General features: G+C 36.9%; 1 protein-coding gene across 4 annotated transcripts in view; it reads right to left on the bottom strand.

Moving 5' to 3' along the window:
• Positions 1 to 1,850: 1,850 nt before the first annotated feature.
• Positions 1,851 to 15,571, bottom strand: part of FMR1 (fragile X messenger ribonucleoprotein 1) — a 32,904-nt gene continuing 19,183 nt past the window's right edge. The window contains exons 11-15 of one of the 4 annotated variants that reach the window (XM_061445960.1): positions 12,975 to 13,061; positions 9,738 to 9,933; positions 7,190 to 7,369; positions 5,824 to 5,906; positions 1,851 to 4,410 (exon numbers count right to left, since the gene is read on the bottom strand). In XM_061445960.1, the coding sequence (XP_061301944.1) occupies positions 4,249 to 4,410; positions 5,824 to 5,906; positions 7,190 to 7,369; positions 9,738 to 9,933; positions 12,975 to 13,061 (708 nt within the window). In that variant the 3' untranslated portion in view covers positions 1,851 to 4,248. Of the gene's footprint in view, positions 4,411 to 5,038; positions 5,325 to 5,823; positions 5,907 to 7,189; positions 7,370 to 9,737; positions 9,934 to 12,974; positions 13,062 to 15,571 lie in introns of those variants that run through there. The other 3 variants (XM_061445963.1, XM_061445964.1, XM_061445959.1) reach the window with 3 other exon arrangements.

Below are 15,571 nucleotides of genomic sequence, written 5' to 3'. Positions count from 1 at the left end.
GACTCCAAGAAAATTGGCCCCCACATTGACCACTCGATTTTCTTTTTATTACCTTTTGGACTGGTTACTCTCCTTGTTTTAACTAGTCTATGCCTAAGGCTCAGCTTAAGTACACTAGCCAAAAAAAAAAAAGCACATCAAGTAACCCAAATCTCCCTAAACGATTCTGTTACATCCTTTCTGCAGCAGAGTCGAGTTCTTGGTCCTTTATACAGACTATGTTAATGGGATTTTTTTTTCTTTGCTTTAAATTAACTGCTTCCATGGGAAATTGGTTTCTTCTATTCTGTGCAAAAAAAAAAAATTAAGAAAGTCTTGTTCTACTGAACCCTGAGCAGAAACACAAACCAATCACCTATGGGTAAGTTCTTCCCTGCGAGGGTGGTGAGGCAGTGGCATAGGTTGCCTGGAAAAGCTGTGGCTGCCCCATCCCTGGCAGCATTCAAGGCCAGATTGGACAGGACTTGGAGCAACCTGCTGCAGTGGAATTGTCCCTGCCCGTGGCAGGGGGCTGGAACAGGATGACCTTTAAGATCCCTTCCAACCCAAACCATTCTGTGATTGCTGATCTTCTTTATTACCCACTTCTATATAGCACTCAAAGCACACAAAAATTACTACTTTGAAGTCTACTGCAAAGAAACTTTCAGCAACATGAAGTGGTAACTATTTTTATTTATGGATTAGTAGAAATTATTTACCTTCATCACAAACTGCTCAAGATTGATGACCTCCATAATCATGAAAGCAGGACACGTGGGATACATTTTGAAAAACTGTTAAAAGCAGTAAAGAAGATCCATCCCTTCATGCATGCCAAAGATCCAGAGTCTGCTGCAGCAGACTCAAACTGTCGAAAATTAAAGAGGTATTGTAGTACCACACTTAAGCCTAGTCAAACTCTGGGAAGGAGAACTTTGCAGATCAAACTGGAATCTATTCCGAACCCAACTCTGAAGAACTAACCCCACTGCTCCTAACATAGATAAAGCTGACTTACACTGTCAAGGCATTAAAAGCTCTAGTCACCCTGACTATTATGGATGTGAACACAGACGGAAAAGACCTTGACTAGCATCACTTAGGATGAAAACCAAAGTACTGATCTTTAAAGTACCCACCAAAAATAGCATCATCATCTCCCCCCATCAGGTATTCCACTAAAAATCTTACTGCTTCTGGAAATATACAAAATCTTAAAAAATACACAGCATAACAAAATTTGAGATCCACCTTTCCTCTTGCAGATTAATACCAAATGCCACTTACCGTAATTATACGGCAGGGTTCCTGAAGTGACTGAGGAACTCTCACTGGAACCTAATTAATCTATTGCCTTTTAATGTCAACACTGGAGGGTTCTGCAGGGAAACATACTGTAGTTCAGGAAAACAAGTTATTTTTCACAATAAGTCCTCCCACAAAGAACACACAGCCCATGCTTAGTGTCATACAGTGCTCAATTTTGTTTCTGGATTGTTGAAAACAAGCATGGTGTATGGTACTTAATATTATAGACACAAATGGCTGAAAAAGCTGATATAGAGCTAAGTAATTTAAATAAGTTCTATATTCAAGAAACTAAACTTAGTTGCTTCTTGAGCTCATGAATGTTCATAGAGATTTTTATCAATGTTCCAAAGCTGTATACAAAGATTATTTCTTTTCCCCCTTGCCAAGGTTTTATACCAACTCTGAAAAATCTTAACTTCCCACCTTCACTGACAAAAACACATTTAGTACAGAAAGAAAACACAAACTTCCTATTTCTGTAAGTATTTGCTAATTTATAAGCTTTGAGCTTAACACTACTGAATTTAGACTTTGGCATCATCCACAAATACCTCTCACTCTTTTGAAAGTACTTTATTTTAAAAATAATTTTAATTCATTAGACCATACTTTATAAGTTACCAATAGGATGAACCTGAACTTAAGCATCAGACATTTGTTGCACTTTCAAGTTTTGTAACAACATGACTTTTCAAAATAAGATTGTACATTTAGATTCACAGTTTAATTTGTTGAAATTTAATAACATTTAAAACCACTGCAATATGAACTGAAAGGGATACATGTTAAGCACACAAATACTGAAGGTCATAACCCCAAAATGCGTTTGAAAATGGAATGCAGCGAATGAGTCAGACTAGTTTAGTAACTTCACATTTTAACCTAGTTAGCACCTTAGTAAACTCAACCACTGAATGTGAGAAATACAGTGCACGTAGTGTGACAACTCAACAGGTACTGTAGCATTTCATCATGAGATTGTGTTTTCTTGAGCGTTATGTGCCATAGTTTTGAAAACTGGTAATATTTTAAAAGCCTTCTGAAATGTGTAAATAAACAATGGCTGCCATTAAAGTCTAAATAAAGAAATACTTTTTTCTACTTTCTGTAAGTTGAGATTTTTAAAAGCAATCATTTATAAGGATTGCATCAACATCAGTTAGCAGAGGAAGATCAAACTTTATTGAAACTGCTTGCATACAAAATATATTGCACTATAACCAAACAAATGTCAACATAAAATCCGATCTGTTGTAGCTAATATGTACAGAGAATATTGCCCAAGAGCAGTTACATTACAAGGTCAATCTACCTTGGTTAATTATCTACAGTATTTTAAACCAAACAGCTTACAGATGATGTGTGCAAGGTACCAATTTCTGTTTTCAAATACTATACATTCCCAAAATAAATAACTAGAAATCAACATTAATGTTTGGCAATACTTTTTAAGACATTTTTATATTTGTTAAATCATGTGCAGTTCTTTGCCATTTTTAGTATGCTCACCTGTATGCAAGAAAAAAAAAGAATGAAAAAACCAAAGAAACAAAACTCACAAAATACATCAGATCAAGTTTGTACAAGTCTGTACATAAACAGCGGCTCTCCTTCTGGAGCAATCTGAATAAAAATGGATTAAAATAAAGGTCCTTATACAGTTTTGCTCAGTAAGTTAATGTATGATCCAAAATAAAAGAAAGCACAGCTTCCCCCACCACTTCCCAGGTGTACAACTGTACTTTGGATCAAATACCATGACACCTTAGAATGGGCTGGTAATTCAGACCTTGTACCTCAAAATATGATGACTTTTTTTTCTACCTCCAGTATCTCCAACTACTGTATCTGTACTTTCCAGGGCATTACACGTGGTCATTTTCTTCCTACCTCTCCTGAGATGGCCCCTGAACTAAAATAAGCAATTCAAAAAAATCTGGGAGGATGAAAAACATCAGTGCTTTGAACTGGTCATCTGGCCAAATAGCAGGCACACATTACTAGCTTGTGAACACATTACACTTGTTCCCTCAGTAACAATGAGTTTTCTTTTTTTTTTTTTAGTTTTCCACAGTGGAAAGGGGTTTTTTATTATTTTTTAAGAAAAAAAGAGAAAAGCTCCTGTACTGCCTACAAAGGAAAAAAATTACAACCTTTTTTCAATAACACTATTTGCCAAATCTTCAGTGCAAAATAAACTTCCTATTCTTATAACTGCCTAACTCAATGTTTATGTAAGGAAAAATTATGGAAAGCATGCACTTGTCTATAAAGTACTAACGTCTGACAAGGATTGCTACATATATTTTACATTTAGTGTTACCAACTCATCTTCCCTGATTTCTGCATCCAAATATAATATTCCTACCTGCCAAGATATAAAAAAGGCACAGATCATACAACTTTTTTGCTAATGAAAATGACAATTGTTACATCACACATATTTCAGGGTCCACTAAAATATTGAAAAAGGTGGACCAGAATGTGAACTGACACAGGACATAAAACGACATAGCATTTCATGAAGAACTTGTAAGTTAGATTGAAAACAGAAGCCAATTTGATTACTGCAAACACTATTTATTCTGAAAATTGAAATTGAGCAGTGAATTTGACCCGATGTGTTAAAACAGTACAACTGAACAGAAAGTTTACCAATGCACAGCTCAGTATTTTTAAAACAAACAAAAAAGAATCTTTCATTGTTTGAACTGCAATATGTACTTGAAAGCGATTTTCAGAAATTCAGATATTTTTATGCAAATATTTGAATAACTTCTTATTCTGAAAAGAACTGCATACTGTTGATGTTAAAAAAGGCTAACAGAGAACATATGTTCATTTCATGCCCTGCGCCATCTTGCCTACTATTTGTCTTTGGCCTAACAAGTTTCTCTAACATGGAATAGGAATTACTGAAACAGTATAGGAAATGTGACTTCAGGATTCTGCAGTTTAGGGGACGCCATTCACCAGCGGCTGTTGACCATCTGCGCTGTCCGTTTTCTCTTTCTTCTGATTACGTTCTTTACCCGTGCGCAGCCGACTACCTTCATTGGAGGTATTCTGTAATGTTTTAGTGTGGACACTCCTTTCATTATTGCAGTCAATTCTGATCTGGAACAAGTTAGAGTTACATAAAGCCCCCTCTTCCTTTCATCTACCCCTTCTGCGTTTGCTACCTGAGCAGCCTGGGAGCAGCACTATTCATTAGTCAAGAGGCATAACTAGTAGTGCACTCTTACGGCTGTGCAGAATGTATCCAGCTGAAACGGAGAGTGCACCAATTCTTCTCTGCTCAAAACTGCCACATACTTCACCTAAAAAAAACCCCAAAAACTTCCTGTCTACCTTGCCTTGGGAGCTAAATTTTTTTTCCCTGTGCATCTGCGCAAGATGAAGAATTAACAGCAGATGAACTTGCTACTTGTCCTATACATTTTTCTAGGGGACAAAACCAATGTCAAAAAAAAACCCAAAACAAACCCAAACACAACAAAAACCCCCAAACCAAAACCATAGAAAAGCTGCCATTAAACAATACTAACACCCCCCCCCCCAAAAGTAAATCTGTTCAGCCACCTTATGAATCTGAAATTTAATCCACCCCAAAAAACTTCTGCGGCTTTTTTAAAGTGGTTGTAGAAAAATTCAAAAGAATATTTTGAAAGCAAAATTTTTATGTTTGGAAAGGGGAGTAAGCCTTAATTCCTTATTCTCCACTGTCTACTGCAAACAGAAGTTCATTACTAATTGGCTATAAATGTTGTGCGACCATAAAAATTTTCTTTTTGCATATTACTTGTTTGCATTTCAGATGCATATTCAGGTACTACACCTTCAGGCTCAGGCTGGAAAATTAAGCATTTGGTCACTTGTTCCATTTTTTTATCTCCTCTTTTCTTAAACAGGCTTTCTAAAACCAGACCAAAAGTCATCTCCACCTCCCTTTGGAACCATGACTCCCAGTACCACACAGAAGGTAGCAGCTTACAGTTACTTATTATTTCTTCCTCCCAACATAACTCATCCTATGCAGCTAAAATTGGTAGGTTTGTACACATTATCATTGAAGCAAGAACAGTTTCCACGTGGGGAAACTTTAAATATATACATAAAATATCATCCTGAATAAATATATGCAACAAAACGTACTTGCATTAAGAATTTTCCTTCCTCAGATATATAGGCAACATAAAAACACAAAACACAAAGAAATAAAAGCTAAAACCAAAAAGCTAGTAAGAACAAAGACTGAAATCAAACTGGCTAGTAAATCCTTAGGACTCCGAGTTCTAAACCAAAGAGCTAAGATCACATCACAAAGCTGCATCATTACACAGCCTGATATGCTCAAATTCCTAGATGTAAGTTACAAAAATGACACAGAACTCTTGTAGATCTGATCAGGGAATTAGGGAATAAGGAACCACAAGGCTACTGTGTCAGCTAGGTCTTTGAAGATTCTAATGTCAGCATAGGACACATGCATTTTTTAACACTGCAGATATCCAGTAAGAGAAGAATTACCTCAAGAGATCCATCTGTGGTTCTCCCTTTTGCATCTCTGGAGTTACGCTGACGATTATCTGATCGTGACTGTTCATCATTTCCTGTAAGAAGAATTAACTTACTAAGTTGCTTGACAAGGGCGTATCTTATTCTACTTAAGATTTATGCAAGCATAATATGGAATGACTTGAAAATTTTCACGCTAAGGAGCATTAAATATTCTTAACATAACAGTTCTGAAACTATGGGCCAAGAATCATTACCAAAATGTTCTCAGGTGTAACCAAAGGAGACAAATCCAAGTGTTTAAAACCACCACAGTGTAAAAGTGACTATCTACTGACCTCTCAAAATCGTTAACCACAGAAAAGAACACAGTCAATTTCAGTAAGGTTTAACGTGTTCACACGGTTTCTAACGGCTTCTTTGCTCTCTCAATTCCACATTACCTTTTTTTTAGAAAAGGTCTTACTGAAAAAAACATTTCAAGAAATAAGCAGAGTTGTAGACAATCTTTGAACAAGTAAGTGTAATAAATTTTCACATTATGTAACGTATGTATTAAGCTTGCTTATTCTCACATCTTACTTTTGCATGATGCTTTCCACTGAACACAAATTACAACCTTATGCTATCCTGTTGCATGAAAATCAAATACAAGATGATTGGAATACAGACAGATGAACTAGTAACACATCAGAAAAATGTTTTATACGTCCACTGACAAACTACAACTTGGTTTCTTGACCTCTATGTGTGAAGGCACAGCCCACAAACTTGAGACAAGATGCATATTAGGAAAGCAAAAGATTAAGAATGCTATCCAAATTTATATTTGGAAGAGTGGCTTTACATAATCTATAAAGAGACACTGGTATGGAATGCCTCCTCAGCAATTCTGCATATGACACCAAACTGTGGGAAGTTGTTTGATACACAGAAGGTCAGGGCCACTAATCACAAGGACCTCAACAAGTTGAAGGAATGGGTCGACAGAAGACTCATTAGCTTTATAGATGAATCCCAAGTCCCATAGCTTCAACAAGATAACTCCAGGCAACAGCACACACTGTGGATTGATTGTATGCAATAGCTCCACAAAAAAGGAACTGTCCTGGTGGACAACTTGAGTAAGATAAGAGCATGCTGTTGCAACAATGACAGCCAACTAATGGATTGTGTTAGAGTGTGGCCAGAAGGTCAAAAGGGGTTATTTCCCTCTGTTAACATTCAACACATCTGAAACTAAATACTCAATTTGAGAAATTGACAAAGTGGTGAGAAATCGAAGCAGCCACTGGGACAGAGCAGACTACAAAACAGGAGTGACTTTGTGTATGGATTCCAACACTGACCTCTTCTTCAAAATGAGGTCTACATTTACCTTTGAATCCTCCACGCCCCCTCCCTCCTTGCCCTCTTGCACCACCTCCACGTCTCCGTCCATCTCCTCTACGAAGGTAGTTGTCTCGCTCTTCTTCTGCTGGGGCTGCTGACCAATCGCTAAGTTCATCTCTGTGATCAGATTCTGTTTCAGAAGCATTTGATGCTTCAGAATTAGTTCCTATCAAGAGGATAAAAAAAAAATCCAAACATGCCAGTGTAGCTTAGCATGAAAATACTAGAGTAGATTGAAAAAAAGTATGCATTTAAAAAACTACTTTTTTCGTTAATACACGGTTCTGAGATTTTTTTTTGCCTCCCAACCTCTATATCACAGATAACACGGAAATTTGTGTTATATATATAACTTCAAAAAAAAAAAAATCAAGACAGATATAAGTAAAAGAAGTGTGTTTAAGGTTAAATAATCTTGCCCTATGTTTATAGTTACTTTGTGTTATCAGCCTATCAATATATTATTGGTATGTATTAAGTCTTGTAAAGCGTAAGGCTCATAGCCTAAACTTAGTCGTATTTCTAAAACCTAGGTCTGAATATAACCTGTCCTGTCTGCCCTCACCACAATTCCTCTATCAAAAGAAAAAGTTCCATCATGAAACAGGCTGTAACACACTGCAAAAGCAGAAAACAAAGTCAGAATGCTAGAAATGTAACAAATTCAAAGTAAATGTCCATTACAGTTTTTCCAGTTAATAGATCACCTTCACTCATAAAAACTGGGTCTTTTCCCAAATGCATGCCCCCCCCCCATAACTCTGTTATTAGCCAGGTGAGCTCTCATCTTCTAAAAACAGCAAAATGGCTTCAGCAAAGACATTAATTTTATTATGTAGCTGTCTTATTAAGCTCATGCCTCAGGCCTTTCAGTCAGGACAAACACCAGCTGACCTATGTTATAGACAGCAGTAACAGATTGCTCTAAAGAAGCACAATCCTGAAAGCCATTCATTAATGAATTATACAGGGTTTTACAGAGGAACACTATTTCAGTGACTATGCCCTTCCAGTAAAAACATACAAGTTCATTTTAATATGAGAAAAACAGTTTTCCTGCACATAGAGCTACATAGCACCACTTACAAACATTTACATTAAGATAGTCTCTTATAGGCTCAATTGAAAACTGTAGCTTTATAATTAAGACCTGTTCAAAACCGATAAAAATCCTTGTCTTAAGAGTTCATAATGCAGAAGACATAAGCATGCTGTAAGAGACAGGAACTGCATGGTAATAAGCATAGATGACATATAAGCACTACATTTTACTAAGAATATTATCTGTAGCATAAATATCTATGTATTAATACTCAAGTCAACTACCAAGACTTGCGCAGTTCACTGACTGTTATCCACTGCTGTTGTTCCATGTGGGCACCAGAAATACTGCCAGGAGCAGTCAGAAGAGTATCAAGAATTGTTACAGAGGCCTAGGAATGGTGGTAAGGGATTCAAGCACAGGCATTTCCTCATCAATCCTACTCAAAGAGTAGGGGTTTGAAAAGGCCACACAAATCTGGTGAATCATGGAATGGTTACAGGACCCCTGTAACACAACCAGGGGTTGACCTATTTAGACTGTGGGACTTTTGAGAAACCTGGCCTACGGAGGTCTGATGTGGTCCATCTGTCAGACTGGACCGAGAGCAGCCCCAAGGAAAAAGACTTGAGATGATTGATGAGAAGCTCAATATGAGCTTGCAGTACATGCTTGCAGCTCAGAAAGCTGACTGTATGCTGGGCTGCATCAAAAGAAATGAGGGAAGTGATGCTCTCCATTCTCATTAGACCCCACCTGTAGTACTGTGTGCAGTTGTGGTGCCTCCCAACATAAGAGGGGCATCGACCTGCTTGAACAAGTCCAGAGGCCATAAAAATGATCAGAGGAGCACCTCTGCTATGGAGACAGGCTGAGAGAGAGCTGTGCTTGTTCAGTCTGGAGAGAAGGCAGCTCCAGGGAGACATTACAGCAGCCTCCCAGTACCTAAAGGAGGCCCTACAGGAAAACTGGAGAGGAGCTTTTGACAAGGGAGAATGGCTTTAAACTGACAGTGTAGATTTAGATTAGGTATTAGGAAGAAGGTCTTTACTGTGAGGGTGGTGTGGCCCTGGCAGAGGTTGCCTGGAAAAGCTGTGGCTGCCCCATTCACTGCAGTGTTCAAGGCCAGGCTGGACAGGGCTTGGAGCAATCTGGTCTAGTGGAAGGTGTCCCCACCCATGGCGGGCATTTGGAACTTGTCCTGGGCTCAGCAGTAGCAGTCATTTTTTTCCTTCTTCCTAGCTGCTGCAAAGCTGTGTTTTTGACTTTCAGCCTGAGAATGCTGATAACACTGATGTTTTTAGTTATTGCTAAGTAATGTTTACTCTGACCAAGGTGAACTTTAAAGGTCCTTCCCAACCCATATCATTCTATTATTCAGTATTAACTGAACTTGTTTTAACAGGTCTGTTTCCAAGTTCAGCCTTTTTTCAAGAAATGAGAAGTCCAATAGGCTGCTTTTAAAACTGTCAGTGTACTTCCAGTTACCTACCTGAAGCATAACCTGGACCACGTCTGCTATGCCCCCTGTTTCTGTAAGGTCGACTACCACGTCCAAGTCCTGGACCATCATCAGCCATGTACCCTTTTTCCTTATCTGTACGATTTGGTAGTGGCCTAGAAGTAGCTCCAATCTGTCGAAGCTGCTCATCAATTTGCAATCTTTCCAAACGCAGCTGGTCCACTTCCTACACAAACACAAGCATAGCAAGTCATGCATAACCACTACTTAATCATCTAAATGCGCAGACATGCAGTTTTCAAAGAGCACTTATATGTTGATATGATCTACTTAATACATCAGTAGCTTGGCTTTGAGAATAATCAGTTTATGGAAAAAAAAACAAACCAACAAAACAAACCAAAACAACCCACAACTTTCAAATGTTCAAATATTTTGCTATCAATATAACTGGCAAAGTTGGCAAGTTTAGGTTTGTTTATAATAGATCTATCAAGAAACATCATTTAGAGTTCAGGAGATACAGTTAACTAGACTTCAGTATTAAATTTATGAAATCTTTAGGCTTAAGTTAAACATTCTTTAACCAGAGAAATGAACACACCTTTATTTCTGAAGACAGTAATATCATCCATTTATAGCATTCTATCCATGGCATAATTTAAACTGTCTAGATTCCAACACAAGCACGCAACAAATATCAAAGTTATTAAACAATTAAGATGTAGTTTATTAAACTGCTGTTTAATAAAAAGGCTAGAGGCTACACTGCTGTTAAATTCTACTAAATTATAATAAATAATATAATGAGTAATATTAGTAATGTGAGGAAGCATAGAGAGCAAAGTGCTTTAATTCTGCCATAGAAGAACAGCCAGCACACAAAATTGTTCCCACTCACAACCACTAAAGGAAATAGACACAAACAACAATTATTCAGTTACACATATTCAGAAAGTATTCTTCTCAGTCTGAGATGCTGTCTAGCTAACACCAAAAAGTGGCAACCACTTCTTTTTTTCCCCTTAGCCATTTATGGAATTTTCAACAGGATGTTGGAAGGGACCTCTTGAGATCACATTGTCCAGCCAGGACTTTCACAAGATCCCGTGGCACTCAGGGCTGCATCTCATCAGGCCCTGCTTGTGTATATCCCTTCTTGTGTATATCCCTTTTTGTGTTATTAATCTACATGTTCCCTAGCTCAATCCTCCTTTAGTAAGTATGTCTTTATTAGTCCAGACCCTCTCAATGATTTAAGGGGCCTGCTATTCTGTAGGATAAATTTTAACAATTAAAAAAAGTGAAGGACAAGGTACTGAATGCTATTCTTTGTGACCAAGTTCCCGACTCCATTCAGCAGCAGGCCTGCGTTTTCTCTAATCTCTCTTTTGCTGCCAATATACCTGCAGAAGCCCTTCCTGTTGCCCTTCACATCCCTTGCCATATTCAACTCCAGATGGACTTTGACTTTCCCAAACTCATCCCTGCAAATTCAGATTGTGTCTTTATGTTTCTCCCGGGTCACCTGTCCTTACTTCCACTTCTTGTATGCTTCCTTTTTGTATATGAATTTTGCCACAAGCTCCTTGATCTTCCATGCAGGCCTCCTGTTACTTTTGTGTGACTGCCAGCATATCAAGATGGACTATTCTTGAACTTGGGAGTTCAAGCTAGCTCTCCTGGGCCTGTTATTCTTTCCAGGAATGCATGTCATATGATTCTTCCAAGCAGATCCCTGAACAGGCCAGTCTACTTCCCTGAAGTCTGGGGCTGTGATCCTGGTATTAGTTTTTCTCCTTCCTCTCAGAATCTCACTACATTAAGAGTTGCTCCAGACAAGTCTGCTTTATTCTTTCACAGAAAAAAAGAAAGACAAACACCAATTTGATATTGATGCCTTATTCTGTATCTTACAGAAAGTTTCTTTAGTAAACTTTGCTTGGAGTCAGTTCCACTTCCTGTCAGTGAGCTGGAGGACATGATTCTGAAACTGAACCACAGGGCAAGAGGCCACTGAGATGATTAAAATTCTGTGTGTGTATATATGTTAACTGAGATTAGAATGCCAGGATAAAAACCTCTGAAATCATAATCTATTCTCCAGTTGTTATACAGACTGATGAACACTTATATCTGCCTTTCTGTTCAGAAAAGTTACAAGGACAATACTAAGAAAAAGTGACCCTAATTGACAGTGAAATTAAGAACCTAAAAAAAAATATAATAAAAAATGCTGGGCTATTAAGCACTTTCCACTCATGTCATTGCCCATCTAACTACTGACTCATATGCAAGTACTCATTTAAGGCAGCTGAAGAAGTTAAACCAGAAATATCTTCCAAAATAATAACGAGCATGCAAGAAATGTGCTTGATATTCAGTAACAGTTTTCAAATGGTCCTTCTGGGCCTCCATTACCCGATAGCTGCAGAGCTGCTTTATATCTTCTCCAAAACACTGATAAATCCAAGGACTTTGCAAGCAGGATTAAAAGGTATAGTTAGTGAGCAGGAAACAAAAGTAATTTCTTCTTCTAGCTGCTCTGATATCTGTTGTGAAAAGTTTCCTTTAGCTGTGTACAGAAAGTTTAGCATTCTCAAAGATTGACTTACAGCTACAGCACAGACAGGACATGTATCAAGTTAATGGTTTGGAGGTTTCAAAAGAAATGAAAGAATATATTTAAAAGAACTCCAAGTAGTCCTTACTATTACCATCTGGCCCTGCCATCAAAGATGGGATACCTGGCCATAATAACTATAATCAAAAGTAACTGTAAGCAATAATGTGGAATATTTTTTGCTCCCAACACAAAAGACAAGTACTGCTGACTACTAGAGAAGTGATAAAGCCTAGAGGCAAACGCAGCTTATAAAGCCGAATTGCCTCTAAAACATCCACAAGTATGAAATGTCAATTAACTACAGAAAAAGAAATTTAGGGTTTTCAAATAAAATGCCCACTGTACACAAGATCTCTGCATAGAACACCGTTTGCTTTGCAGTTGCATGAGAATTTAACTATTTCTTGCATATAAAGTTGTCAGCAGTTTTAGATAGATTTTTTTCATATTCCATTTTGCATTCTGATAAAAACTGTGTTTCCCCCATACTGCACATAAATTATTCTTTTAATAGAAGGTGACTTCTACAAGAAGCCTTTTACAGTGAAAACCTGCTGAGGCCCAAACAGATTTTGGTCATCATCTTGTTACCATATTAAGCATTAATAGAAAAAGTTCAGTGGCAAAGTCATTTTCCTCACCTTTAAATAATTAAGATGATAATCCAGAAGAACAGTTGCATTAGTGATGCTGTCCTTGGTTCCCACAAACACAAATGGTACCATTCCCTAAAACACAGCAACAGCAGCCTTATGGTTATTAAGCATCAAATATAAATGAGAATCTAACATTACTATAAAACTTCAAAACAATTCTTACAACATGGATAAGCATAAATTAAAATAAATGAGGCAACAGTATATTTAAAGTTCAATGTTGGCTCCATCACGTAAATTAATTCCCTTTATGCAAAGAGCTTTTTTTTAAATACGAAAACTTAAGATCATGTGCATTACAATACCAACAATTCTAATAAATTTTAAGAGGGGCAATTCAAAAGATTTCAGGTTTCCTCCCTTCAAAATTAACACCACCTTTGTTGATCACACTCCTGCCCTCTCATACCAGGTTCTTTCAATCTATGTCAGTAAAGAAACCTTTGATTTTTTTAAAAAGCAAAATCAATACCAATCCTTCTTGAAGATATCTCAATTTGTAAAAGGCAAACAAAAAATACTTAAGAAAGAGTTAGTACTTCAGATAGCAATTACTAAGTTACATTTCTTTTACCTTTCAAGCATTTTGTAGAGCTAGAAATCCTAATGCTCAAAATTAACACTTGGAGAAAAAAAAAAAATCTAAAGACTTAGATGGGCAAAGCATGCCAAGATACATACCTAAAAGGGCCCCCCTAAGTGCAGAAAACAACTTTAAACAGATACAAGGATAATTTCCAAACCAAAACTCCCAACACTAAAATAGGTCTGTGCAGCCTTTCAGAGGTGTGATTGCAGCCCACATGGACTCAGTGAGCCAGCTTCAAACTACTCGATTCTTGTACCAGCTGCACCCTCACCATATCAGTATAAGCTTCACTGTGGACTGCAAAAGTCAACCTGAAAGCCTCAAACACAGCAGCCTTAATCTTAACTGTACACACACCCTTGACAGGACTGCATTCCAAAGGAGAGTTAATTACCAAGAGTGGACTGAGACACAAACATCTTAAAAAAAATAAATGCACAGTATGCTGATGTTCCCCAAGAGTGGCACGTTTGTAATTTGATTCTTTTTCTCCCCTCTTTCTTTCACATACAAAACACTTGCTAGATCTTACACATTTGCATTAAACAACAAAGAAGAAAAAAAACATTACGCAGTCCTATAATCGTAAGAAGCCTCAACAGTAACTTTCATGAGCATTATAAACACTTTTGGCCACAGGCACTGTTGATTGAAATGTTTTATTATCTGGGGAAATTTAAGTTTTATAAATATTTAATACGACCTGATAAACAGCAATTAAATTACTACTGAACTGGCATTAACTAGTATGTAGAATCAATTTTTAGAAGATCACAAGACTATTGACTTGAAAAGGGATTTAAGGAAATGGCATTTAACAGTGGATTCTAGGTATAGCAATGCCAACTACGAAGAATATGAGCTGGTAACAAAGTCAAGCAATTTTAGCCATACAAAAGCATCAAAGTGCTTATTTGTTGAACTTCATTTCTGTCATGAAAGCAAAAGTACCAATCTTCAACCTGGTTTCAGTGGTGAAGGCTGAGCAGACCTTACATGAATAAGAAATAAAAATGTATACTACTCTAACAAGCAGTACCTATCATTTTAAAAAGATGAAAAAACCTAAAGAGCCTGTTATAAAATTATGGGATTTATGAAATTGCACCTGAAATTTATGGGTAGTATTAAAAATCTCAGTCATATGAAAAAGAACCCAATGCTGTATTAAAATTTCAAACTTAACTACTGTTCTTTTTTTGTAAAGAAGAGCTGCTAATATCAAAGTTAACACATGGGAGGATTAATGTACATTTATTTCAAATATGAAATACAAATAAACTTACAAGAACTAATTCTTAACTGCCAAGATTTGATCTCAGGTTTCTGTGTTGCTCCTGGCATGACATAACTAACATGTGAAGCTGTACAAGCAATGCCAGTGTTAGCAGTGTCATTAACAGGGAAAACAGAGGTGTGAATGCAGAACTTGCCAGGTAAAAAAAAAAAGCCTTTCAAGTTTATCCTTAAAAGCAGAGTTTTGGATTGAAGAACATCAAATAATAAGCTATTTCAAGCCTGAAGAAAAAAAGAAAACCTAACATACTAATTGAAGCCATGACTATTTGTTCTTTTATCCTTCTATTACTCTGTAGTCTAACACATTAAAATGTTGAAAGTTTTGGCCTGCAGCAATAATAGCACCTTCTCGCTTATTAAGCTAGTTCAAGAATTTTATGCTGCAAAAATTTATCATCAGTAATTAAATATGACATAGCATTGAATCCTTTAAATCTAAACATTGACCATTTTATTTTTTCAAATAGATGTGAAACAAGTAGTAAAAAAAAAAATCCAAAATTTAATTGCTTAGCCATCATTTACAGAAAGGTGGAAATTCTAGGTCTTCCATAAGTTTTACAGTGATAAAAGAGTAAGTAAATAAGCAAGAACATAAGGGTTCCAGAAAAGCATTTAATGTCTTATTCAAAGTAGCAAAGGCTTCTTATTTGGCACATATTTAGATTTCCAGGTAAAATAATGACAATTCAGT

Source organism: Pezoporus flaviventris, unplaced genomic scaffold (assembly GCF_033815535.1).
Source record: "Pezoporus flaviventris isolate CSIRO_AGI_PZ_B2104156 unplaced genomic scaffold, CSIRO_AGI_Pfla_v1 ptg000005l, whole genome shotgun sequence".
In the NCBI taxonomy this organism is placed as follows: Eukaryota; Metazoa; Chordata; class Aves; order Psittaciformes; family Psittacidae; genus Pezoporus; species Pezoporus flaviventris.
Note: the sequence above shows the minus strand (reverse complement) of the source record. Positions and strands in the feature narration are given on the sequence as shown.